This window comes from Nymphaea colorata, chromosome 7 (assembly GCF_008831285.2).
Source record: "Nymphaea colorata isolate Beijing-Zhang1983 chromosome 7, ASM883128v2, whole genome shotgun sequence".
Taxonomy (NCBI): Eukaryota; Viridiplantae; Streptophyta; class Magnoliopsida; order Nymphaeales; family Nymphaeaceae; genus Nymphaea; species Nymphaea colorata.
The window spans coordinates 21,122,024-21,147,429 of record NC_045144.1 but is presented as its reverse complement, the minus strand read 5'-3'; the positions used below and the strand labels follow the sequence as shown (position 1 = coordinate 21,147,429).

At 38.3% G+C, this 25,406-nt stretch overlaps 2 protein-coding genes and 1 long non-coding RNA gene across 3 annotated transcripts; 2 read left to right on the top strand and 1 right to left on the bottom strand.

Annotated features, from left to right (window-relative positions):
* The first annotated feature begins 229 nt into the window (after window positions 1–229).
* On the top strand, window positions 230–6,286 carry LOC116257983 (tropinone reductase-like 3). Its single transcript, XM_031635027.2, has 6 exons — window positions 230–701; window positions 904–1,020; window positions 2,081–2,215; window positions 2,302–2,427; window positions 5,712–5,813; window positions 5,972–6,286. The coding sequence occupies exons 1-6, from the start codon at window positions 573–575 to the stop codon at window positions 6,119–6,121; spliced, it is 759 nt and encodes a 252-aa protein (XP_031490887.1). The 5' UTR covers window positions 230–572; the 3' UTR covers window positions 6,122–6,286.
* A 2,037-nt stretch (window positions 6,287–8,323) lies between these two features.
* On the top strand, window positions 8,324–11,666 carry LOC116258023 (uncharacterized). The gene is made up of 3 exons (XR_004173571.2): window positions 8,324–8,487; window positions 8,695–8,817; window positions 10,415–11,666. It is a non-coding gene; the product is annotated as an uncharacterized LOC116258023 (long non-coding RNA).
* A 4,184-nt stretch (window positions 11,667–15,850) lies between these two features.
* LOC116258021 (homeobox protein knotted-1-like LET6) lies at window positions 15,851–23,926 on the bottom strand. The gene is made up of 4 exons (XM_031635079.1): window positions 23,248–23,926; window positions 22,797–23,055; window positions 16,464–16,705; window positions 15,851–16,377 (listed from the first exon to the last, which is right to left on the bottom strand). Exons 1-4 carry the CDS (start codon window positions 23,728–23,730, stop codon window positions 16,174–16,176), a joined length of 1,188 nt encoding a protein of 395 aa, XP_031490939.1. The 5' UTR covers window positions 23,731–23,926; the 3' UTR covers window positions 15,851–16,173.
* Window positions 23,927–25,406: the final 1,480 nt, after the last annotated feature.

Below are 25,406 nucleotides of genomic sequence, written 5' to 3'. Positions count from 1 at the left end.
TCAGTTAAGTTCTTGCAACTGGAACTTCATACATTCCATAGCTAGAACTCTACTTGTTTAATTAAACGAGCAGATTTAAAGTGAAACTTGTATGAGTATGAGGAAGTTCGAGTCAAACTCAAGTTAGCTTCCAACTAGTTGTTCGGCCTTAATTCGAACCAGTGTTTACGTGGCCCCTTGCTCTACAAATAGGGAGATTCAGTAGGTTCGCCCACAAGGCACAAACGCAGTCTTGAACAATAAACCTTGGGAATCCAAGATAAATCGCAGGCTTCAGGTGTGGCTCGGGCGGTTGAATTCTCCTCCCTCTCGCCCCAAATTAGATTTGTCAATCCTGTCTGGCGAGACTGGTATTCCTTCTCCCAGTCAATTCAAACATGTCAAGAAAAGGCGCAAATTCATATTTCAGTGTTTGTCGAAGACCCAAAAGGTGCTCCGCGAATTTATTGGGGCGTTAGAATTCGAGATACAAACATGGCGTGAAAGAATTGGCTACCTTCCCAAATAAGGCGAGCACTTAGGAATTACCAAGGTCCTCTGATCCCTCTAGCTTCGTCCTTTCTGCTGCTGCAATGGAGTTGCCGAGGAGATTTGCCGGGAAGGTGGCAATCGTGACCGCGTCCACCCAGGGAATCGGCTTTGGCATTGCTCGACGCTTGGGATTGGAGGGTGCCTCCGTCGTGGTTTCTTCCCGGAAGCAGGTTTCCCACCCACAGCTGATCTTTCCCTTCTCTTCTCTCTCTCTTTCTTGGGGTTTCTTTTGTTTTTCAGATCTCGATGTCGCATCACCGTTTTTTTTTTTTCCATTGATGATCGTGAATTGCGATTCTCTTCCTTCAAATATCTAGCATCCTTTTCCTCCCGCGGAATAATCATGACCTCTCAACTGATCATATGCCGCAGAAAAACGTGGACGAAGCCGTGGCGGCTCTGAAATCTCAAGGAATTGATGCGATTGGCGTGGTTTGTCATGTTTCAAATGAGAAACAGAGGAACAATCTCATTCAACAAACCGTTCAGGTATCTCCATGAGACAGAATTCGCCAATCAGTTCGCTCTTTTTGTCTTCTCCAATCAGTTTTTACACCATCTAACCTAACACTAGAATACCCTATGGATGTATATATAATGGAACCTTAACTGCCTGATCGTGTTAATCATTAATATTGGACTGAATCTTTTTACAAGACATAGGATGCGTTTGCTGTACAGAATTCACCAGTGTTAAAGAAGAAATTATTATTCTATTAAAAGGAGGAAAAGGCTGAACTAGCTCATTCCTTCTCCCCTTTGCTAATTGAGTCTACCAGTTAAAGGAAAGTCCTCTGCATGTACCACCACAGTGCTCATATTTGTTGTTTGTTAATTCACATAGTTTAACACAAATAGACACACATATGATATATATAGAGATATATATAGAGCAATTGGTAACTACCAGACCATACCTGACCCCTTAGGTAAGGGACAAAAATTAGAATATATATATATATATATATATATATATATATAAAATATAATATAATACATTAGAGAGAGAGAGAGAGAGAGAGAGAGAGAGAGAGGTGCCAGACCCTTACATGTACCTAGATCCATAAGAAATTGCCTAGGTCATTGATTTAGTTTATATGGAAAGAAGACATGACATGTTAGTTATTTAGTTTTAATTTTTAATTTCTTCCTTTTTTTTTCTATTAATTGTTAATGTGGAGAAAATCAATGGTCAAGATTGTTCCTAATGAGTCTAGCACCTAAGGATCTGGTACTCACCTGTTTCTCTCCCTCTCTCGTTCTCTCTCTATAGCCCCACCTTATGCAAGGTAAATTGAGTCCCCATGTGGCCTGATGTTGTCTTATCTGCACATGACTACCAAAAGACAGTTTCTTTATAGGGGTATATGATGCGAACAGATACTGGGTAAGTCTATGTTTGATTACCTCACACTTGTGTGCCATCCTTTTAATACAAGAAGCTATATCAGTTTATTCTTCTTTTTGTATATTTTAACTTCACTTTCAGATTTCTTTATTATGCTGTCATTTGATATGTACTCTTATTTGTTCCTTCTTATTCATTAAGAAATTTGGCCACATCGACGTACTTGTTTCCAATGCTGCTGCCAATCCATCAACTGAAGCAATCTTAAACATGCCGGAGTCTATTCTTGATAAACTTTGGGAGGTCAATGTAAAAGCTTCCATTCTTCTTCTGCAGGTAATCTTATTGGAAATAAATCCTTTTGAGCAACATAGATTACTTCCAACGTTGTTTATATGGCCGTTGTATTTGTTTCCATTCAGGCTGCTCAACCTTACTTAAGCAAAGGATCATCAGTTATTCTTATATCTTCAATTAGTGCCTTTCATCCACCTCCAACAATGTCCATGTATGGAGTTACAAAGGCTGCACTTCTTGCACTGGCTAAGGTATGTAAGGATAGCTGTTGAGCATGGTTTTTTTTGGAACAGTTGTACTCAAAATTGTCTTGGGCATGAAAGGTTATACTGCTACCCTTGGAGTCTGTTGCCTGACACATTGTAGTGCTTATTTTCACAATCTAGGCACGACTCCCCAGTTTTGGATCAGGTAGGTATTGACTTTCCTTTATGAAGGCACGTATTTTGACTGATGACAACCGTCAAACTGAGAATTTTGGATATTTTCTTTCTTGAAACGAGAATATCTTTAAGCCTAATTTATTAGGAAACGTTTCACAAACTTATGGTGGTATAAATTGATTGTGTGCTATTGCTATTGGAACCCTCAGAGGTGCTCCAGTAAGTTTCACACCTAGCTGGGTAAATTGTCAAGCAAGGGACTAATTTGAGTCCTTGCTCTCAATGCAAGGCAAGATGTCTGCAAAACAAGTAAAAAGTTCATACTCGAAAGGATCCAGGAGCCACTTCAGAAACCATAATGTGCCATTATGCCTTACAATTTCAGACTCAGAAAAAAGATCTAATGTGAAGATGCATTCTGTCAACTGGGGAAACTATTTATAGGATGTTACAATTCCCATAAGCATGGTATGTGAGGTCTGCTATTGTAATTATACGATTAAGGTTAAGAATGTTCATGTATCCAAACTCTAAAATGAGGAAAAAGTATTTAACATTTTGATTTTTCATGTAGTTTGCATTATTGTGATACTTGTGATAGTTAGTCGATCTGGCAGCTGACGTGCTTGAGAAATTTGTCCTAGACTCCTAGTGAATGAACTATTTGATCACCTAGAGATAAATATACAAGGTAGCAGGCCTTTCTGTCACTGTACTTCAAGAAAGTCATGGACTTCTCTTGAGACTCGGGAACCACTACGGGATAAGGGCATTGATCTCCTTGGGGAGCTGGATATTCAAGGTAGGAGGTCCTTCTGTCATTCCACTGCAACAAAAGCCATGGACATTTCATGAGACTAAGAAACACTACAGGGTAAGGTGACTCTAAGTTGATTCAAACGGTTAAGTACCTTGACACTGCATCTGTCACAGAAAATGCTTGAGAGTTACACTATTACAGACATTTTTCTTCTAAAAATAGGATTAATGCATCTTAAGCCTTAAGATATGTGAAAGGAGCCAAAGTAAGGTTATAGTGTTATACTTTACCGTACTTACATATTTTAGTTGTTTGATCTCTAAGTCTTCATTCGTGCAGTCTAGGCTGGTTCGTTGGTACATTTGGATAACATCCATTGACTGTAGACAACCTTGCTTCACTGTGGAATGAGAAGCAAGTTGAATCATGGGTTGTGTGCATATTGATTAAAGTCATGGCATGGTATATATGGAGTAGAGGGATGCTCTGAATATATGAAATGCATGTCTCTCCACTTGGTACCAATTTTATGCGAAGGTGGTAGTAGCAAAGAAGGGGACATGTTCTCTAGCAGCTGTTGCAGTGGAAGGGGTTCGTTCCTAGCATTAGTGAACTCAACATGCTCTAGTTGCTCTCTTCATGGTGGTTTGGTAGGGGAACGGCAGTTTGCTAGTAGTTAGTTCTTTGAGAAATTCCCATCATTTACATGTTCTGTCTGAAGTGGATAGCATCTTTTTACCATAAGTAAATCCATGACATTGAATGCATGTTCTATGTTAAGTGGACAATACCTGTTTAAAGATGCATGAAATTCATGAAACTGAAGCACTAAATTAGTAAATTTTTACTGTGCAAAAACAAGTGAATTCCATTGATTCTGTGACCTTGCAATCACCTAACTTGTTTCTGCATAACTGTGCTTGTGGTCATAGCTTTCACCTTTACTTTGTTTACCTTTAGATAGGACTGGTGCTGTGTGGACTCTGCTGAGTATGAGAATGGGGTCTCCTGTCAAAGTGAACTCTAAAACTTGTCTCAAATCTCTCATTATTTTGGTGATCGTGCTTTCCAGCATTAGAAAGGACAAATCTTCTGATCACTGCCTTCCTAGAATTTCATGTTCGTTGCTTATTCTATTACACTTTGTACTCTATTACACTTTGTACCTACAATCAGCCAAGAGTTGCATTACTTGGTCTCTCCTTGAGCTGTTTGTCTTTTTCCCAAAAGAACCACTGCAGTGGGGACTATCTTGTCTTCTAGCGTAGGATATTACAAAATTATGTAGTATTCCCAATGTTCACTGTGCAAGCATTTGTAAGAGCTCCCACTAATTTGAAGACAACAATATTTTTATCCCCTAGAGATAGATAATTTTAGGTGGTTGTTCGTGGTCTTCTTCTTTTAGCTTTCTTTTCCCCCCAAAAGAACCACTGCAGTGGGAGTATCTTGTCTTCTAGAAGAGGATATCACAAAATTACATACTTCTGTCAACGTTCAATAACAAGCATTGTTAAACTCCCACCAATGTGAGGACAACAATATTTTTAGATAATTTTAGGTGGTCGTTCTTGTTAACTTGGATCTTCTCATTCATGAGTTACCATCTGAACATCATGGTGCTTGAAGTTTTTGCATCAGAAACATGGTAAGCCATAAGTATGCTTGAGTGGGCTGGCGCCGCCTACCTGTAAACACCATATACATTCATGCCATGCTTAATCATGGATATCTCTTATATATGGTTATGACTCCGAATATTGCACTTCAAGTATATCTTTTTGGATCTCTTGCTTTTTGATAAGTAACCTGTAACATTGTACTTCAAGGTTCAATGTACGATAAGTAATCCGTAACTTTTTCTTGCTTTCAAGTCCTATTACACGTGCCACCCACTTGGAAATAAACCTGTAAAAATAGACAAGCAATGTTTTAATAACATAATTTTGTTCCCTTAATTCTGTGAAACCAAAAATCATGTCGTGCTTGAGAAAATGAGAAGTTTTAGTTTGTAGAATTCTTGGTTCTTCCTTCTCAAACATCTAGAGCTTGAACATTAATGCTTTTTGCTGCATGCTTTGTTTCTGCGGCATTCACTGGAGGCCGTCACAAATTCTTCCATTGTGGTCTGTGATTATGATTAATGTTCTGCAGTAGAAGAGTAAAGCCTTATAAATGTGCCTTCAAGGTCTATCTAGTGCCAACGTACTGTTTTCAAGGAGGGGGTGACCTATGTTAAGTTGTGCTCTTGATTGATTTTCATTTGTTTACATTTCATGGGGCAACCCTGATGTTGTGTCCACAGCTTACTTTCCAAAATGTATTGGAGCTTTTCTGTTCCTTATGTTACTAGCATTTCTTTGCATCTAATGATGAAATGTTTTATTTTCAGGCTCTCTCGTCAGAATTGGCTCCAGATACTCGAATTAATTGTTTGGCCCCTGGGTTCGTGCCTACTCATTTTGCTGGTTTTATTACTGAAAATGAAGCTATTGTAAGTACCAACCCTGACTATGAAAATTCTCTTTTCTGTATGGTGGGCACAAGCAATGTTTGCTCCTTCATTCTCCATCTCACATGAACTCCTAGATCCAGATTATAACTGGTTTTGCAGCTTTTTCATCACAGAACTAACATCAATGTCTCGTGCAGCGAAAAGAGATTGAAGGAAAATGTCCGCTCGGCAGGCTCGGGACAACAGAGGACATGGCAGCAGCAGCGGCATTTCTTGCATCAGATGACGCTTCATACGTAACTGGTGAAACTTTGGTTGTGGCTGGGGGAACGCCTTCCAGACTTTAGATTATTTTGACTAAGGAGTTCTAATGCACTTCATAATATAAAAGAGTTCTTTTCTTTTCTCTCTCTTTTCTTGTTTATTTTAAATAAGTTGTTGCTGTATTATGTCCACCAATCGAAACGTTAGCTTTGTTAATACCAGATTATGAACTGCTTGTTTCTGTCTCATTTTTTTTTAATTCTTAAACGTTTTTTAAATATTTTTAGATTAAAAAACAAATTCATGTTGGCAAAGAGCAGAATGTGATATCGCCCGGAAAACTCTAAAATAAAGCCCCATTAACAACATTGGACCTCTTAACTCAAATTCCAATATAAAAATTACAAAAAAAAAAATCTCGTAATGTATAAAAAGGTGTTGGTGAAAAGAACAGTGAACTTACTTGAATTAATACAATTTAATTAAGTGGAACTTTATTTCTTTTTTTACGTTTCCCTCCAATTCAAGCTTATTGACTCACCAAACGATAAGAGCTTTCTATTTAAGCCTATAAAACAATCAAAAGAGTGGTATAAGTTCTGAGAAATTTGGTTGACCTGGTAGTTTGGTTATGTCAAGTTGCTGGTTCAAATTTCAATGGCGTGCATACCATCAGGGTTGAAGTAGGAACTTTTGTTATAAAGGCTGAACTATAGTTTCAAAATTTTAACAAAAGTTAAAATATACTTTTTAAATTTTTTTATTAGTTAGAACATTTTTAAAATTTGTTTCCCCATGCAAAGATCATTGAATGCGTGAGAATGGCCTAATAATGAGGCATATATATATATATAAAGAGAGAGAGAATGTGTGTTTAAGTTGAAACAAGGGTTCAAGAAATAAGTGGTGACTTGCTCACAGTTCTCACAGAGAAAGTAAGTAAACAATCAATTGTTATACACTTTTTGATATACCATGAAAGATGAAGTATTTTTTTGGATTAGTTTCTCAACTCAGTTAGTCCCAAGCATGCTTGATATCTTTTATTAACAAATCTGTTGTATAATTAGTATTGAAGAACATCCAAATTATGATTTTTTATCTTTCTAAATATGTTTCAATTGATGGGAGTTAAAATAATATCACACCTGATTGGCCAGGGATAAAAGAAATTATAAGTACGTGCGCTACTTTTAATGATTTGCACAGACAGCCTCAACATTCGAAAATTTACATTTAAGTGCTTGAACTAAGAACATAATTCTTAAATTACCAATTAAATTTCTCTCACAAATGGGTGAACGAGCAAGCTATGATGACTATGGATGTAACATTGATTGAAGTCTGTTTATTCATACATGGAAAATAAATTCAAATCAGATTACTAATTGCACTTACAATCGGCATGCAGTTTCATAATTAAATTCTGCACTCAAGTTTGATATTTGGCTGTGGTGCAATGAGAGAAAATCAAGGAGATAAGGTATTTCAATCATGTAACATTAATTAAAAGCTTCTTTTTCATTATTTTTTTAAATCATCCGCCTTCAAAAGACCGATAGTTAAAGATGATTTTTTATAGGTCTTGCATCTAAGGGTCACATACCTACCTATTTCTCTCTCTCATCTAAAAAATACATAATTAACAATGTTTTTTTTTTTTATTAAATTTCTCTCAACTATCTACCTTAAGAAGATCAACAGATAAGATTATTTCATATGTGTCTTGAATGGGGATAGCTGATTGAACCGCTTAAAAAAAATCATAAATGGAAAAAAGTTTAATATCTGATTAAGAAATCGGATCGGATCAAGAGTTAAGTAATGACATCCGATCGAATTCAAACTCAGATTCAGACATATATAAATATATGATCAGATTTGAATTTATATAAGATTTATTTTTAAAGAAATATCTTATATCTAATGCTCTGAATCGACTAAATTGGGTTCACAATTTGGATTCGTATTTAGATATAAATGTAGAAATCTGATTCGAAATATGAAACCAGATTTCAGACTTAGATTCAAATATGACCTTTTATTTTTGTATTTTTTTTTATTTGAAGACGAATTATTAAGACCAATATTGTTAATTACGGCTTTATAATAGAACGCATCGGTCGATACGTATCACTTTCGGCTCTTTGCCCATTTGGGTTTATATTTTTCTATTTTTTATTTAATTCATCTCGAATTACTTTAAAAAATATTTAAAATTTTTTAAAATAAGACTGTACCACGGGGCCAGACACTAATAATTACGACACTTCCAGGACTTTGGGAGTCCAGAATTCTCTCTCTGTCTCTCTCTGCGCTGCTTCAATGGCTTTGCCGAGGAGATTCACCGGGAAGGTGGGGACCGTGACGGCGTCCAGCCAGGGGATCGGCTTTGGTCTTGCTCGAGGGGCTTGGAGGGGCCTGCGTCGTGGTTTCTTCCCGGGAACAGGTTTCCCGCCCACCGCCGATCTTTTCCCTTTCAATTGTCTCACCATCTCGGGTTTCTTTTTCTTTCTGGTTTTTTCGGATCGCGATTTCACATCACCGGTTAATTTTCCTTGATGATCGTCAATTTTGATTCTCTTCCTTCAAGTAGCTAATATCCATTTCCTCTCGAAGAATGATCACGATTCTCGCAACCGATTCGATCCCGCAGAAAAACGTGGATGAAGCCGTGGCGGCACTGATGTCTCAAGGAGTTGACGTGATTGTGATTGGCGCAGTTTGTGATGTTTCGAACTAGAAACAGAGGAACAATCTTATTCAAGAAACTGTTCAGGTAGAACTCTCTGCTCCTTCCTTCTCTTCTTCCATGGCTCTCTTTTTGTGCTCCGAGCCGTTTTCTTTTCCATTAGAAATTCTTTTTACTAATAAGAATTTATATATGAATAATAAAAATCATAGAGGTACTGACGTGTGTACGAAATTGCTTATATCAACCCATTCCTGCCTCCCTTGACTACCGCCATGTAAAGTCACTGTTGATTAAACCCTCATGGCGGCCCTCACAGGCCTCAATGGGCTTTCACAGGGCTTGTTAATCTAAATGCTATAAAAAAGTTTATAATAATTAGGAAGATATCCTATAGCCGCTTTCTACTAATTCTTTGTCCTTATAACTGTACAATGTCAATCAAACTTGTAATATGGCCCCCAAAGGACCCTGCCTCGCCTTACCCGATGTCGTATTGGGGCCGCGCGAAGCGAGATGGCCCATCCAATTAGGGTCCGGCGATGCTGACCTTTAATGCCAGCTAATAAAAAACACATGTAACTAACAGGGAAAAAGGAATCCTCTTTAATCTTGAAATTTTCTTTTTTTTCGAAGCATCACATCCACATGTGCTTCCCTATTCAATGTCACAAAAGCAAGAGTCTTATAAATAATCAATCAAACATTTAGATTATTACAAATAACTGACTAAAACTGTAAAATAATTCATGAATGAATGAAACACATGAAGACATTTTTTCCACCTTTAAGAAAAAGGGTATGTGAAGAAACAATTCAAGGGTGCGACGAAACGGTTTTAGATATCTTTTTAGATACTTTCAATTTTTTCTTATTTTTAATGTTATTATTTTTTTTCATTTATTTTTTGTTTTACGATTCCCAATGGCTTGATAGTTGATGCAGGCGGATCCATCGAGTCTCCAAACCTTTTTCGATAGCAGGTTATGGCCCCTCTCAAATTTTCAAAAATAAAAATTATCATATAAACCTTACAACAATTTTTATTTGGCCTCTGATCAGAAAAAGGTCCTAACTCTACCCTTACCGACTTATTGGATCATCCAACCTTTGTTGTAAAAATTGAGCTTTCAACCTTGCAAGTCCAATGACTCATTATTTTTATAAATATTTGAGGCTCCAATGGTCACGTTTTTTAAATGAAAATTCGAGATTCGACGGCTTGTCTGAGGCTTGTAGCATGTGGATCATGACGAAAAGAATCATGTTCGAATTCTCATGGAATAAATGGGTTACAACTTCTTTTGCACACGGTCTACATGGCTTCCCCACACAAGATTATTTAATATTAGCCGATATATTTCATATGAGGGAGGGGCAGAGAGATCCAAAATCTCCATACACAGCTTGACGTATTTAAAAGAATGGTGCATAAATGAAAATAAATTCCGGATGATTTACTGATCTATGATTCAGATGGGACAGTGGGCAAAGAAAGCACAGCTGTATGTGACTCTTTTCTACTTAAGGAGCAAAAAAAAGTTGTTAATCTATGTTTTAACTTCATTTACAGAGCTCAGGTTATGCTACCATTTGATATTTGCTCTTAGTTGTTCGTTCTTATTCTTTAAGAAATTTGGTACTTTGGGAAGTCAATGTGAAGGCTTCCATCCTTCTTCTGCAGGTAATCTTGTTATAGTGAATTTTTGAGCAACATAGCTTACTTCCTCCAAGCAGTACTTACTATGTTTCCTTTTATAAGGCAGCTCAACCTTACTTGAGCAAAGGGGCGTCAGTTATTCTTGTATCTGCAATTGGTGCCTATCCTAAACCATCAATGTCCATGTATGGAGTTACAAAGACCGCACTTCTTGCATGCACTTGTTTGGCGCAAATTTTTGGGAATTTGAATTTTATATTTAAAATTATCTTGGCTATGAGAGCTTATAGTGATAGCCTTGGATTTCTTTTCCGTTACACATAGCAGTGCTTCTATTTGATAATCCAAGCACAAGCATCCAAGTTTCCTTGCCACGATGGTATTTACCTAAGGTGTTTATTCCTGGCATTAGAGAACTCGATAAGCTCTAGTGGGTTTCTTCACAGTGGTTAGTTGAGCATTTCATGAGTGCAGAAGTTGCATTGGTGGTGGGGGAACAGCAGTTTCGTAGTAGTTTCTCATTGACATGTCTGATGAACTGATTAAATGACATATTCAGTCGTAAGTGGATGATACCAGCTTGATTAGTGAATGCGTGGAATCTATGAAACCGAAGCAACACCATATACTGTGCACAAACAACTCAACAATTGAGTTCCGTTTAACCTGTGGCCACTGAATCACCCTGCTCGGTTCTTCAGCACTGTGGTTGTGGTGATGGCTGCCCCCTTTTCTATTGTTTGCCTTTAGTTAGGGCTTGTGTGCGCTCTGCCTAGGTATGAGAAATTACAAGGCCTCATGGCAAACTGCTGTTAACCCTTGTGTCCGACCTCTCATTATTTTAGTCATTTCATGTTTCAAGCTTTTTTTCTAGCATGGAACGACACCTTCTTTTGCCACTGCTTCCTAAAATTGCCTCTTGTTTACTTCGTCACACTTCATAACTACACTTACTGTGCTGATAACTTCATTTGTTTACATTTAATATGGCAGCCATGATACTGTACCATGTTTAATTTCCACAATAAGTTAACCTCCTTGTTCCTTAGGCATAAAGCATTTTTTTTTCATTTTTTAAATTTTTTTTCTAATATTAAAATAGTGTTACTTTCGGGCGCTCTCGTCAGAATGGGCTCCATATACGCGAATTAATTGTTTGGCACCTGGGTTTGTGCCTACGCGTCTTTCTAATTTCATTACCGTGAATGAAGCACTTGTAAGTACCATCTGATGCCCAGACTTTGATGATCGTTTTCTTGTGTCTGTATGAATGTTTGCTCGTAAAATCTCCATCTCATAGGAAACCCTAAATCCAGTTGACGACAGTTTTGGCAGCCTTTGCAACATAGGACCAACATAAACCTCTCATGCAGAGGAAAGATGTAGAAAGACAATGTGTAATCAGGAGGCCGGGGACAACAGAGGACATGGCAGCTGCTGCTGCATTTTTTGAATCAGATAACGCTTCATGTATAACTCGTGAAACTCTGGTTGTGGCGGGGGGAATGCCTTCAAGGCTTTAGTTTCATTTGACCAAAGGAACTAAATGCACTTCATAAGGGTTCTTTGTTCTTCTTTGTTTGTATTAAGCTAGTTCTTTCTCCGTTGAGGTCCACCAACCAAAACGTTAGTTCTGTTACTTCCATAAGCTTCTTTGTAGACACCACGTTGGGATTGCGGAATGCATATCTCTGTTCTCAAATCTCAGATTGTCGCCAATTTTTCTTGTTTGCGGTCTAAATGCCTACTGATTGCATGATCATGATTATATGAATAACTGAACTCAAACCTCAACAATTCAACAAATTGCATTTTTTCAGATAGGTGAGAATAGGAAGAATATTGAACCCTAAACTTCTGGTTATGGTCAGTCCAATACAAGTTAAGTAAATGTTAATTTATCAATGAGTGCGAAGAATATTAATCTGGATACACAATTTCATGCTTCTATATGTGGACTTTATATAAGGAGAAAGGCCTGTAGAAATCAAATCTTGACTACATATCACAAAAAAAATAGCTATGGTCTGGCCCAGCTTACACCATCTTCACTATCACTGTTTACTTTCTAAGAAGGTGTCTGATGCAACGTGAATTCTTGAAATTTTTTGGAATATTATTATCGTTCTTTTTTTTTTTGAAAAAAAAGGAATTGGTCCATCAAATTATATAATTTCAATGATAATAAGAAATTTTAATTAGCCAGACCCACCCACGCGGATATATTCAGTATTCACTACGGCCTTATTTGAACAAGCGGATATGCTCACTAGTGAATAGAGTTGTACCACTGAACGTTTAATTGCATAATTTCATTCACAATCTTTGGTTTTTGGAGCTTATCGGACGATAATAAACGGTTTCAGCATTAATTGTATTATTTGTCAACCCAAACATATATAGTATTATGTCAAGCCTATATATAGAATTTTTATATTATTATTTCTAGTCGTCCAAATTAACAACCTATATATTCTGGATCCCTACAACTCAAAAGTCGATCTCAGTTCGAGCAGCCCTATAGATCACATCTTTTCCAGGGTTAGAATTAGAAAAAGCAGAAAAATATTAAAATATTCCAATTATTTTGCAAGTAGAAATTATGATCCAATCCCACCTAAAACCGGAACCTTGGAGTTCTGAATCATGAGACTATCCCGCATAAGAGTGGAACTTTTAATTAACCTTTTCCGAATCATGTTCTTTTGACGTTTTTAAGTTGCAGCTAGTCCTTTTTCTTTTTGCACTCCAAATGAATCGGATTTGTTTGAAGCATAGGGTGGTTATTTTTTTACCATTTCCACAAGCATATACTAAAAGTAAAACCCTATTATTAATATGCATATTTACTTTAATGCCCTGACAAGACAACAAATATTTTTATTCACGTTGTTATCTCATACATATGCCATTATCTCATACTTTTGTTTATCCCTATCATTATCTCATATAATTATCATTAGCTCATATTTATAGCGTCACATACTCATTATGTCATACCCATGTCATTATCATACTCATGTCATTATCGTATACCCTTGTCATTTTCTTGTATTCATAGCATTTGAGATAATGACAATGAGGTGGTATGAGATGATGACAGAGGTATGAGATACTGACACAGGTTGAAATAATATGTATTAGATAACAACAGGGGTTTGAGATAACGACATGAGCGAGACAAAAAAAGGAAGACTCTTCTTTGCTATTTAAAATGGTATATTGGTCACAATGATATGTACGCGTACGACCTGACAAGTTTTAGTTTTACCGAATCCCAAATTTTTTTTTCTGTTTCTTTTTTATCCCTACAAAAGTTTTTTTTTTTCCAGTTAATCAGGGTCATTCTTCGTCATGATTAAATTAGCGCACGAAAATTTCATACACAGTACAACGAATATGACCCGCTTCAGCACTTGACCCCATAGTTTATTAGAGCATGCTTCAAAATATTTTTACAGTCTAAAGTAACAGCACACTAAATAGTGACAGCAACCACATGGTTTACAATGCACACTGCCTTTGAAGTGGACTGCCTTACCATGTAGTGCACTTGCTTTACCAAGTCCTAAGCACACGACCACTTCCCAGTGAATTGGTTCAATCCGAAGATGTCTACACTGATGCGTGCAGCAACACAACATCTTCATCAATGTGTGCCACTGAAATGTTGGTGACAGTTTTCACTGACATTTTCTTAATTGATGACCTTTCTAGACATCGATTAAAGTTTTAACTATGTTGCTTTCTCTTTTAGCAACGTTTTCTGGCCGTCAATAAACTACCCATTTTTTTGTAGTATGCTAAAGATTTGGATTAAGTTGAGATAACCTGTTTTCAGCTCTACATTTTCATTGCCATAAAAAAAATAAAAATTGGAAAACATCGTCAAGTTGAAGACCCTCCATCTAAACACAGTGTAAATCAAGTTAATTTCTTCCCTGCCGTTTCTGTTGCCGAAGTTTCTCCGTAATGGTGTCTTAGTAAATGGCTCACTCGCCGGAGCACATCTTTAATTCAAAAGATCCCTTTTATTGCATGCAGTCAAAGCCACCATCTGCCACAAAAACATTGCCGGCGTTAGTTTTTTATCGGTCGGCGACGGCCACATACCAGCCATCGACCAAATGATACTAATGCTGATCCCCACAAATATCATGGCTCCTAGACCTTGTTCAGCCGCCATTTGCAATGTTGTCAGCCTTATGTATATCAAACTGAGTTTCCTGCTTCACGCAACTAAACTCGCTGATGCATACACATACACGTAAAAGAGCCATCATGAACAAGAGAAGCAACAACATTTGGAATCCGATAATGCAATTAAGAAACATGATGATCAAGGACAGTACCGCCGATATCAGCACCATCGTATGAATGACGTCCTGGTAGTGCTGCTGCTCATGCATGCAGACACATGCAAGAAACATGGAGTTCGACAAGAAGTGTCAAAAGAAAAAACAATTGGCAGCTTGAAGATGCAAGAACCAGAGAATCAAGACGGGGACGAAGGAGGCGGCATCATATGAACTAGTTAATGACGTTTGCAGCTACGGGCTGCTAGACATGGAATAAATAGAACCAACAACGTTCAGGAAACAAAGCAAGTAAAGACTCCAAACGAGACTATCTCCTCCCTTGCACCCTCCAATGATTATCTTGAGGAGTATCATTATTATACACTTGGCTCAGTATATGCGACCTTTGATTTAAGTATCTAAATTCATTAACCACTAGATGCTTCTTCCATTTGCGATTTGAATTACCCTTTTTACAAAATCAGATTCATCGTTATTTTTGGATGGACGATATGCTCGTTACCTCCTTGTTCGTGGTCAGCCTTATGATAATTTTTTTCTATTTACGAGTCGTGCACAACACATTCATATAAGAAACAAGGACAGCTCATGGGTGACACCAAAATGTTGGAACATTTGTGTGATTGAAAGTTTCTATCATTGCAGCTACTCCCCATGCACGTAAGAGAGAAGATCAGGCGCAGCAACAATAGAAAATTTGAAAATGAGATTAAGCCTGGAAGTGCCCGCATTTTACATATGAACTAGAGTTCCTGACATTGCAGAAACTCACCGGCCATGCACACACTCGAGAACGTAGAAGAGATGAAAATGAGAGAAAGCAACAATTCTAACGGGAAAATGTGATAACCGGAGAATCAAAAGAGAGCCCATGGGTGCTACCAAATTTGGCAGCACTGTTGCAGCAACTCATGCACACCACATGACATGAAGCCTACGAAAAGAACTTCCAGAATCAGAAGATGCAATTAACCCATGAATCTTACGGATTCGGAGGAGCCATCGGCAAAGCCAATGTTGGCAGAATCTTACGGATCAGATCCTGGTAATGCAACTATTAACCCATGAACACAAACATACACGTATAATGATACGAAGATCAGTAGAAGCATCAGAATTTAAAAAATGCAACAAAGGGGATCGGACTAGAAATAGCCCACAGATACCGCCACTATTGGTAGTATCGTCCGGATGAGTTCTTGGTATTGCAACTACTCGTCCATGCACAAGCATGCCCGGACAAGAGACAAGAAGCAACAATCAGAATCTGAAAATGCGACAACCATAGCCCATGGGCATATGAACAGAGAGCGCAAGAAAACCAAGTTCCCTAAACAGAAATGTGTATAGCTTAAAGTGTGGCAATAGCGAGTTTCTAATGCAAAGCAGGTAAAACTGAAGCCAAGACAGTATAGTCCAAGAGAAGATATCCCGTTCCATCTGCTGGAACAACCTTGGCACACATCAGAGAAGCATGGGACTGCAATCCATGGGGAAATGGTGAGCAGCCATATCATCCATGTAGTAATGAGGATGAGAAGCATCCATCACCACAAGTTGCATCTCTTCTGAAGGCCGCCAGTGCCGCTTCCGCTGATTGATGAACCAGTTGTTAATCTGCTTCTGATCAAGTCCTGTGGATTCTGCCAAGGCCAGCTTCTGCGATTCCTGCAGTCCACAAAGGACAAAAAATAGTTGGCGCACTGAGCAATTATAAACCAAGTCGAAGCTGGCCATTCATGTTGAGTGCATACCGACGGATATGGCCACTTGTAGTGCCTGCCCCACCAGTCAAGTAACTGCTGCCTTGCCTCCTTTGGCAGCTTCCCCTTCTTCCTCTTCTTGAGAAATTCCTGCTTTAGGCTGCCAAGGTACCCGCTGTATCTTTTCAGCAGCTGGTCCTTGAGCTCCCTATCCTCAGCCTGGGGATCGATCTGGTTTTCACTTGCATCAACCTCATCTTCAGACATGTTCCTGTCAACTCCTTCACTAAAACCTGTGCAACATATGAATGAGCACAATACATAAGATGTACATGACTGTCATTAGTTGGTGCAGTCAACATGCCTCCTAACAATCGACCATTTACAGGTCGGAATAACTTTTACATTTCTCTGGTTAGCAATACAATGAAGATCATAGCACCATGCAAGCAAACCTGGAAAGCGGAATCATAGAAGAAACCAAAATGCCATTGCTAAGTCTAATATTCAAAAAATGGAATAATGAGGATCATAAAACTACTGGAATAATGATGCCAAAAATTAAGCCGGCCAAAACTAAATTAGGCATGATCTTTTTTCACTGTACCCGTTGTCATTAGATGCAGTAGAAGGTTCAAATCAACAGAAAATATTGTTTTGTTCAGATCAAAAAATTAATCTATGAGAAAACAATACTGTAGGATACTACCACCAACCTCTGAAGAAACCATCAAAAGTTAAAAGCACCGTTGAAATAAAAACTCCATACACAGACAATCATCACATTTTAATGCAAGAAAGGATGTCTAACCAAATCAAACACTTGAGAATAGAAAATCCTCCCAGATGAATCTTTCTTTAACAGAGGACAGCCCAGGATAAACGGAGGATCTCCACCACCGACAAAAGGAAAAGCTGAATGGCAAGTAAGACCAACTTCAGCTTTTGTGTGAAAACAAGTCTCCCATTGGTAATCCAGGCAAAAGTAAAACACAGTTGACTCCGTGGATTCTTCTCTGAATGGCCTCTATACATGCCTTCCCATACAAATGTAAATTTTTAGGTTATCCAAGAGGAACACGTGATAAGCAGAGAATGCATTAGGACATGATGTATCATTGCGTACCTTCTCCCACACACTTCGGGATATTGAGTGAGATAATACTAAAGGTAATTAGCATTCTGTTTTAATTGTAAAAATCTTATTCTGATGCATTTCTGCGACCATTGTAACCCCTAGACATCAGGAAGAAACCAATTTTATCATGTAAGATAATAAAACAATTAGGATTAATTGAATGAAAACAGTTTAGGATTGATGTACTTCCTCAATAGCGTTTACAAAAACATGTGTGCTCCAAGGCCGTCATGCATGGAGTTGGATCTAAAGCATCTTATTTACAGATGAAAGGATGTTTCCTTGTGAAAATGGGTATAGGATACAGGTAAACGACATGATAAACCAAGTGAAAAGATGACTTGGTTCACCAAATAACAATCACATAAAGTCTATTTATAGACATACTTCTTGGTTAGAAAAGTGTAATAAAATGTGGGGGTATAGACAAAGAGAGACAGATGCAGAGGCAGACAGCAGGTGGATTTCTTATTTGATCCTTGCCTGTTAAACTACTTAGTTTCTACTCCACAGAAGCTTACGTAAATAAAAAATCAAAGACAGTATATTAGCCAGAGTTAGGAGACAGTATATTAGTCAGCATAATGGTGCAATATAAAATATCACCTCTCAGGAACAAGTTATTCTGATCCAGGAATATTTGGTTAGATACAAGCATGTTGCCTAAGAGGCTAAGACTCGTCCAGGTGGTACTCAATAAAGGGCAACAGGAACTTACAAAAAGGCAGAAGAAAATTTCAAGCTTCAAACAGACACATGGTGGCAAATCATTTTCTGCTCATTGCAAGGATATTGAGATTAACAGCTAAGTTTTCTTCTTTCTCCTTATACATGAAGAATCAGCCAAACAAATTACAATTTTGTAAATTAAAATTTTGTAACCCGACAAATTAGAACATGCAACATTTAAATAGCCCAACTACTTGGAAGACGCCACAATTATTATCAAAAAGCAAAAGAAAAGATAACCCTATAGAAATAATAAAGCGGGACACAATTAGAAGTAGATAAGCACATTCCCGCTATATTATTTCTATAGGGTTAGATAGATAATATATCATCCACAAGGAAGGAGAATAACAGGACCACAAGGAGGAGAATAACAGGACCAAGTTCATCCATGTACATGAAGGAAAACACAATTAGAAGGTTAGATAGATAAACATAATAAATCATCACACATCCAAGGACCATCTAGAAGCACAGAACATGGAGCTTAGAATAATTAAATGAAAATTTGAATTGAAGCAAAACAGAGAATGGCTATGATGATCATTTAACAGTTATGAGTAATAGTTAGTACAATTAGTTCACATAAGCACAACCTAAGGATATAGATAAGATTTTGTATTATTAATTATTATGTAATAAAACTCTAACATTATGGTTAAGTTAAAGTTCATAGAAGAGCACGCCCAACTGAGCATGCTTAATGACCATGTAGCAAATATTCTCATTCATAATGCAGATGAGGTCATCGATGCATGCAGGTAGGCGAGTCCACTAATTCATACAGGCAGGAATGAAGATATGGATTGCTGAAAGGAACAGCAAATTTGCTAGAAATTTCTGCACCAGTTCCAGACAAACAGCAGCATGGCAGTCAAAGCATGAAGGCTATTGACAATTGGGGGAGGGCAAGTGATAGTAATCCAGTTAAAACACTTGACGACAAAATGTTTGAAGGTTTCAATAGTCATATGCATGCATGCTATGGTTGTTTTCCCTTTGAGACAGTATGTAACTCATGGAAAATGTAAAAGGTATAATACCCAGAGTTTCTAAAATTTTCATTTTATCACTAAATGAATGTACCAGCAGGGGCATGCACCACCCAGGCTGGTTGCTGAAGAAAATTACCTTATAGTGCCTTGTAACAAAAGAAGACAACCTACAGATACTCTCAGGAGACAAAGATGGCGGACCAATTGCATATAGAGTAAAGAGAGGGATAGGTGACCCTCAGAAGTCTCGTTTAATAAAGGTTCGTGGGGATAAGATTTTCCCAGAAGATGAGATTCTAGAGGAGGTGTTGATGGTATGAGAAAACATGATGTTAGTAACATTGCTGCGATCTCTAACAGAGATAGTTGGCTGCGGCGGTTGAATAGAATGGTTGAAGGCAGAGCTCCGATGACTATCAAATGTAACTTGCTGCACAGGCATGCAAAGTTAGTCTCTATCCTTAGGAGGACTTTAGTGGATATAGCTCTGATTTTAGTGGCTCCCTAGGGGAAGCATAGGCATTAAGGGAATGTTATTTCTTTTGTTTGTTTTCTGCACTTTTATTCTTTCTTGTTATCGATGCCTGGCATGGGCACTTGTAAAGTGAATATCTTTCTTTGTATGAGGAGGCTTAGCTTTTAAGTTCTTTCTTCCTTCCCTTATCAGCAGTGTCAATGTTTATATTCATGTTTTCTAAGTGTTATGTCTCTTTACATGAATTGCTTATTGTCATGCATCTATTCAGGAAAATAACACTATGTTTTAATACGCAATAGACACACAGACACCTATACATAAACATGCACATGTCCTATTCAACTTTGTCTAAGTTCATTATCTTGTGGACTAACGAAAACGTTGAAAAGAAAACATTTTGGCTGATGCATCCAATTGCATCTAAATTTGTTAGTTGCTTATTTTCTTCTATTTCGTTTTTTTTCTCTTTTTATTGTTAAAGTAGGAGGCAAAACATCCAGCAGGGTGAATAAGGGACCAAAATTGTGTCACTCGTATAAAAGCACAGGCATATAAGGATAACCTATTTTAGTGGTTCTGCTGTGATGTGAATAACATGATTAACATGAAAAGCAAAAGTGTAAAAAATTCAAACACATGCTTGGCAAGAAAAAAGGGGGCTATTTTCACTAAGATGCTATAAACGATTTTCTTTTCTCTTATTGTTCTCCATCTAAAGAGCATAAATTATTGAATGGCAATGAAAGCACCATGTAAGATGCCTCCATCATGAATCATTAAAAAAAAATCATTGTCTTGCCTCTTAATAAATGACAAGTAGGTTATTCAACAAGTTTTCTTTCTGCCAAGTTCCCAACTAGTTAACCATCACTTCAGGCTTATTTGTGGGAGACAAACTCAGTGACTTCATGTAATGCAGGCAAATGGTTCATTTCATGTAACAACTAAGAAAAGTTCCAAAGAAACAGGCACGGATGCAGATTCAGTTGCATTTGTCCAATTAGAACAAAACACAAGTTTTTCTATATGAAACATGTGAAATTAACCATTATAACTTACTGGAGACAGTTAAGCCGTGGGACAAAAAATTACTAAGAACCCTAACCTTAGAATGAAAGTTTGTGCTACTTTCAAACTCATAAGGGCATACAAACTTAATTTTCATAGCAATTTATAATAAAATTTTCAACTAAAGCTAGACGTTTTAAAAAGATTAAAATCAAGTATGAACTGTCAATGACGATGCAATAGTACTTCATCATTATTAGTCTCCTGTACCAATTAAATGCATCTGAAATTGTAGATAACACCCACTCATGTTCTGCATAATGGTGTAAATTTAGGTCAAATGTTTTCTAAAGAATACTACCAGACAACAGAAGAACGATAGGTGGAAAAATGACTATTTCTATCATCATCAGAGGGTGATAAATATCAAGAAAAGGCTGTCCACTCTAACGATGACCTCCCATGCAACCATGAAGCTAAGTGTGCAGAAGCATGTACATCCTTATAATGATATAAATTTGAACTTCTATAATAGCTCACAACTTCAAGGAAGAAAACAAAAGCATGTCCTGAATGAAGTGCTTAATTAGGAATCCAAGATTCACAAAATTTGATATCATCTTTCCAATAGGAGCTCGAAGCCAGGGGGCAGACAAATATTCAAGCACAGTGGCTAACAATCATATAACCAATCAACTCTTGTTTAACATGAGAACAACGGAATAATGCATCTAGGTGCATTTTTGACATGGGCAATCCCCAGAACCGTCTTAATTTCTTTTCAGTCTGAATATCCATTGAATGAAAGTGTTCATCTCCAAAATAATTTATCCTATTCAAAGACTAACATAATCTTCCATTGAAAGCACTAAATGTCAGGACATAACGAAGTTAAGCCCTCTAGAATCACCTGGCCATTAGGAAGAACGCAGATAATTTACCAAAAAAAAAAAAAAGAAAGAAAGAAAGACAGAGAAAGTGAAAGAAAATAAATAATGTACAGCAAAGAACTAATATTCATTCCTCAACCTGTATCACGTTCATGTGAGGAGGCGTCTGTAACAGAAAACAATAAGAACTAGCGTCGACAACCAACACTTCAACAAGCTAACTGAACAACAAGGTGCAACTGTTGTCAAGGTCGATTAAACCTGAACATCCAATTTTGAAGGTCGGTGGCAGCTTTTCCCCTCTAAAAACCAGAGATACATAAGCTCTCGAGAAAAGGGCGCTTGCAGTTTCTTTCTTAGCGTGCGGAAAAAGAAGATGTAGAGTTCATTAATGATCGCATGCTACGTAGCAGGAAGATTAGAGGGATATTTGGTCATAACTTAAAGAGACGCTTTTTCTCACCGTCCTCAGAACGAATAGAAGAACGTTTCTTTCAGCAACGTTATTCTGTTTCCTTCTTTTCTGCTATGCCCCTTTTACGTATACCCAGAGAGCAAATCCAGTCACTCGGACTGTCAAATTCTAGAAGGTACTAATGATAACGAAGGGAATAAACTAATCGTATCTGATATGGGGAAGCCCGGAAGGAACGTCTGCTTTAATTGCTTTACTTGGATACTGAGATCATTTTTCTCTCCTGTAAGATTATTAATGTAGCTAGCACGGGGCTGATCGTATTACGCTTCACGATGTTTCTCGACCACACTTGACAAAACACGACCATCATTGTGTTTTTCTTTCTTTGCTTTTTTTGTTTTTTGGCGGAGCTCTTCTTTCTTATGAACGACATCTTGCCAGCCATATCGCTAGAAAAATGGACCTTTCATGCCAAGAAAAGAGTCCATAGGAAATAATATGGAAGATTTATAGCTACCCTCTTGTAGTATAAGACACTGAATCATATAATTCAGAAATAGAAACGAAACATACACCAGATGTGGTTACCGTTCATATTTCCTCCATTAATCTCTCTCTCTCTTGTAGCCTAGTGTGCAGGCCTGATGCTCGTGCATGCTTTACTGAATACGTCTTTTTTGGGAGAAGGTTGGAGAATGACGAGGGAAGATGGGAGAGGTGGATGTTACCTGCAGGCTGGGAGGACGACAGCGTGAGGGCCTTGAACTGAGACTCAATCTTATTGATGAAGAGCATGGCTTCCTTGAAGGGCTTGGTAAGCTCCTGCTCATACTTGGTGAGCATCTCGCAGTAGGCCTCCATGAACTGGTCAAGCGCCGGGTCCTCGCCGATGCAGCCCATACTGCCTCCCTCCCTGCCGGCGCTCGCCGCTTGCTCCGACGCGCACGCCTCTTCCAATTGCGCTATCACCTCCGGCGGAGCACCCACCTTCCCTCGCCACCGCCACCACCATCACCAAAACAGCAACAAATGATTTCTCAATTAAATGGTCAACTAAAAACTACAATAAAGGGGATGCTAATATTCCGCTCTCTCTGAAACACACGCAGAGATTAGCTTGTCTTCTATATCTTCGGGACAGGAGGAAGGAAGAAAGAAGAGAGGAAAGGCCGGTTGCACCTTATGGCAATTGGCATAAGCTGTTAAGAGACGTGGGTAGTGAGGGTGGGCCATGATCTTGGCCTTCAGGGAGCCGGTGCTGTCGTCCATGGCATAGCAGTTCTGGTCGTCGTGGGACGGCGCCGGAGGAGGGAGGAGAAGAAAGTGGGGAGAGGAGGCGGAGGACGAAGAAGAAGAAGGGGGGAGGAGGAAGCCGTTGCTCGGAGAAGAAAGCAGCGGCGGCGGTGCATGGCTTCCGCCCATGATGCTGCCGCTGGAGGTGGAGTTGTTGTTGCTGCTGCTGCTGCTGTTAGGCTGTGGAATGCTGCTGTCAAGCCGGTCACTTCCACCACCACCACCACCACCACGTCTGGTCATGAGAGACATCATTATCGGCGGGGTTGTGGAGGTAGTACTGCTGGTTTTGGCGCTACCACCGTCGGAAAATCCCATCAGCCCGTCACTGCTGCGCCCATACATGCAGGAATTAGTCGGTACCTCCATTTCTTTTTCTCTTTCCTTTTACTTTTTTAGCGCCTATTGCTTCCTTCCCTCCTTTTATCTCTTGTTCTTATTCTAAACAAGTGATGCCTTCAAGCTTTTGCCCGCTACGGTGGGGACACGAGCACAAACTTTTACTTGTGTTTTTCAAGGACTCCCATCGATCACCTGCCTCTCTGCAGCTGGTTGGGTTCCTAGATAATCCCCATCTCCCACAGACAAGCTTACTTGTTTATACATGGAAGAACCATCTGTACGTCGTAATTAAAGAACCAAATATCTCTGTTTTTTCTGTTCCTTTTTGTTAAATTATTCTCTTCTAGGTTTTCTGCCTTTCTTTCAAGGGTTTAAATTATTCTCTCCTCTTTTTTAACGCGGTTCTAGCTCCACGGGAAGGTTTTCCGAAAGAAATCACTTGGTTTACAAGAAAAGTAGAAGTTCCACTTTCACCCTCTTTCTTTGTTTCTTAATTGGTGCACAAAGAGACGCTTCCTCTTTATAAAATTCTCGCTTTGATTGATAAGAAAGCGAGATTTTCAGAAGGCCGCAGGAAGAAAATTATTGTTTCCGTGTGTCATTCCCTGCCGCAAAGAGTGTTGCATGTTATGATCGCGGAGTAAAAAAATGGGAAAACGATCAAATCTCTCCCCCGCTTTCTCTTATCTGTCTCTTGCCTTCCCAACGTATCTATGACCACAAAATAAATGAGCGAAGATCTAGAGAGAGAAATAGAGAGAGTCCATGTTCCTGTTTATGTCCCTATAATGGCACTGCTGTCAAACTGGATCACGAGGCTCCTTCAAGACCAACTTCTAGGGGCTCATTGATTTTGCACCAAGCCTGTTCTAACTGCCAATCTTGCTAAATTTAATCGAAAAATGCCTTGTATTCGCATAAGAGTTTTAGATGTGTTAGTGAAAGTACTAAGGTGGTAGTATTGGGGCATACATAACATAACTGATTGAGTAGGTGGACATGTATAAAATACATCATATGTTTAATAATTTTGATAGGTGCTACTGTTATAGAAAGTAGAAAGTGAGATCATGGTACTGAAGTTGAAGAGTGTATTGTATCTTAACAAATACCAACACAGCTCTGGAGACAAATGAATAACCAAACTTTTAAATTTCCTTCAAATAGTGTGCTGTTGACCTCTAAAGAAGGAGGTGTGGATATAAAAGACAAAGAAGAGAATCTTGAAAAAGGAAATTAAGCCCATCTAATAGTAACTGTATTGGGAAAGCAAATTCAACTACGAACCAAATGGGTGCTAATTTGAGTCTTAAGTTGGATGAATCTGGTTCTAGTTGACTCGGTTGCCTGACTATTAATCTTGATTCAACTGGGTCATGCTTAGTAAATTAATTCAAAATACATAACTAATGGAACTCGATGGTGTTCTTTGCTTAGCATGAAATGGGGCTTCACCGATCCTCACTCTATAAACAGTAGTTGCTAATGTTTCTTAAAATTTGTGATCATCAAATCTTTTTTTTACATATGTAGACGACCAATACGCGCATACATACACACACCTACATAATATATGTTCCGTACGTTATTTTATGCATCTAATGAGCTTAATTCATCGCCACATATACCATCTGTTGTCGTAGAAAAAGACAGTGAACAAGAGATGTCGGTCAGTTGGTTGGGCTTGATATACGAGCCCTGCT

Coding starts and splice junctions, on each gene's coding strand:
- LOC116258021 (XM_031635079.1), bottom strand. CDS start 23,730: ATGGAGGTACCGACTAATTCCTGCATGTATGGGCGCAGCAGTGACGGG. Junction 23,056..23,247: donor CTTATGCCAATTGCCATAAG/GTGCAACCGGCC, acceptor TGGCGAGGGAAG/GTGGGTGCTCCGCCGGAGGT. Junction 16,378..16,463: donor ACAAGTGGCCATATCCGTCG/GTATGCACTCAA, acceptor TGTGGACTGCAG/GAATCGCAGAAGCTGGCCTT.
- LOC116257983 (XM_031635027.2), top strand. CDS start 573: ATGGAGTTGCCGAGGAGATTTGCCGGGAAGGTGGCAATCGTGACCGCG. Junction 702..903: donor TGGTTTCTTCCCGGAAGCAG/GTTTCCCACCCA, acceptor CATATGCCGCAG/AAAAACGTGGACGAAGCCGT. Junction 5,814..5,971: donor TTACTGAAAATGAAGCTATT/GTAAGTACCAAC, acceptor TGTCTCGTGCAG/CGAAAAGAGATTGAAGGAAA.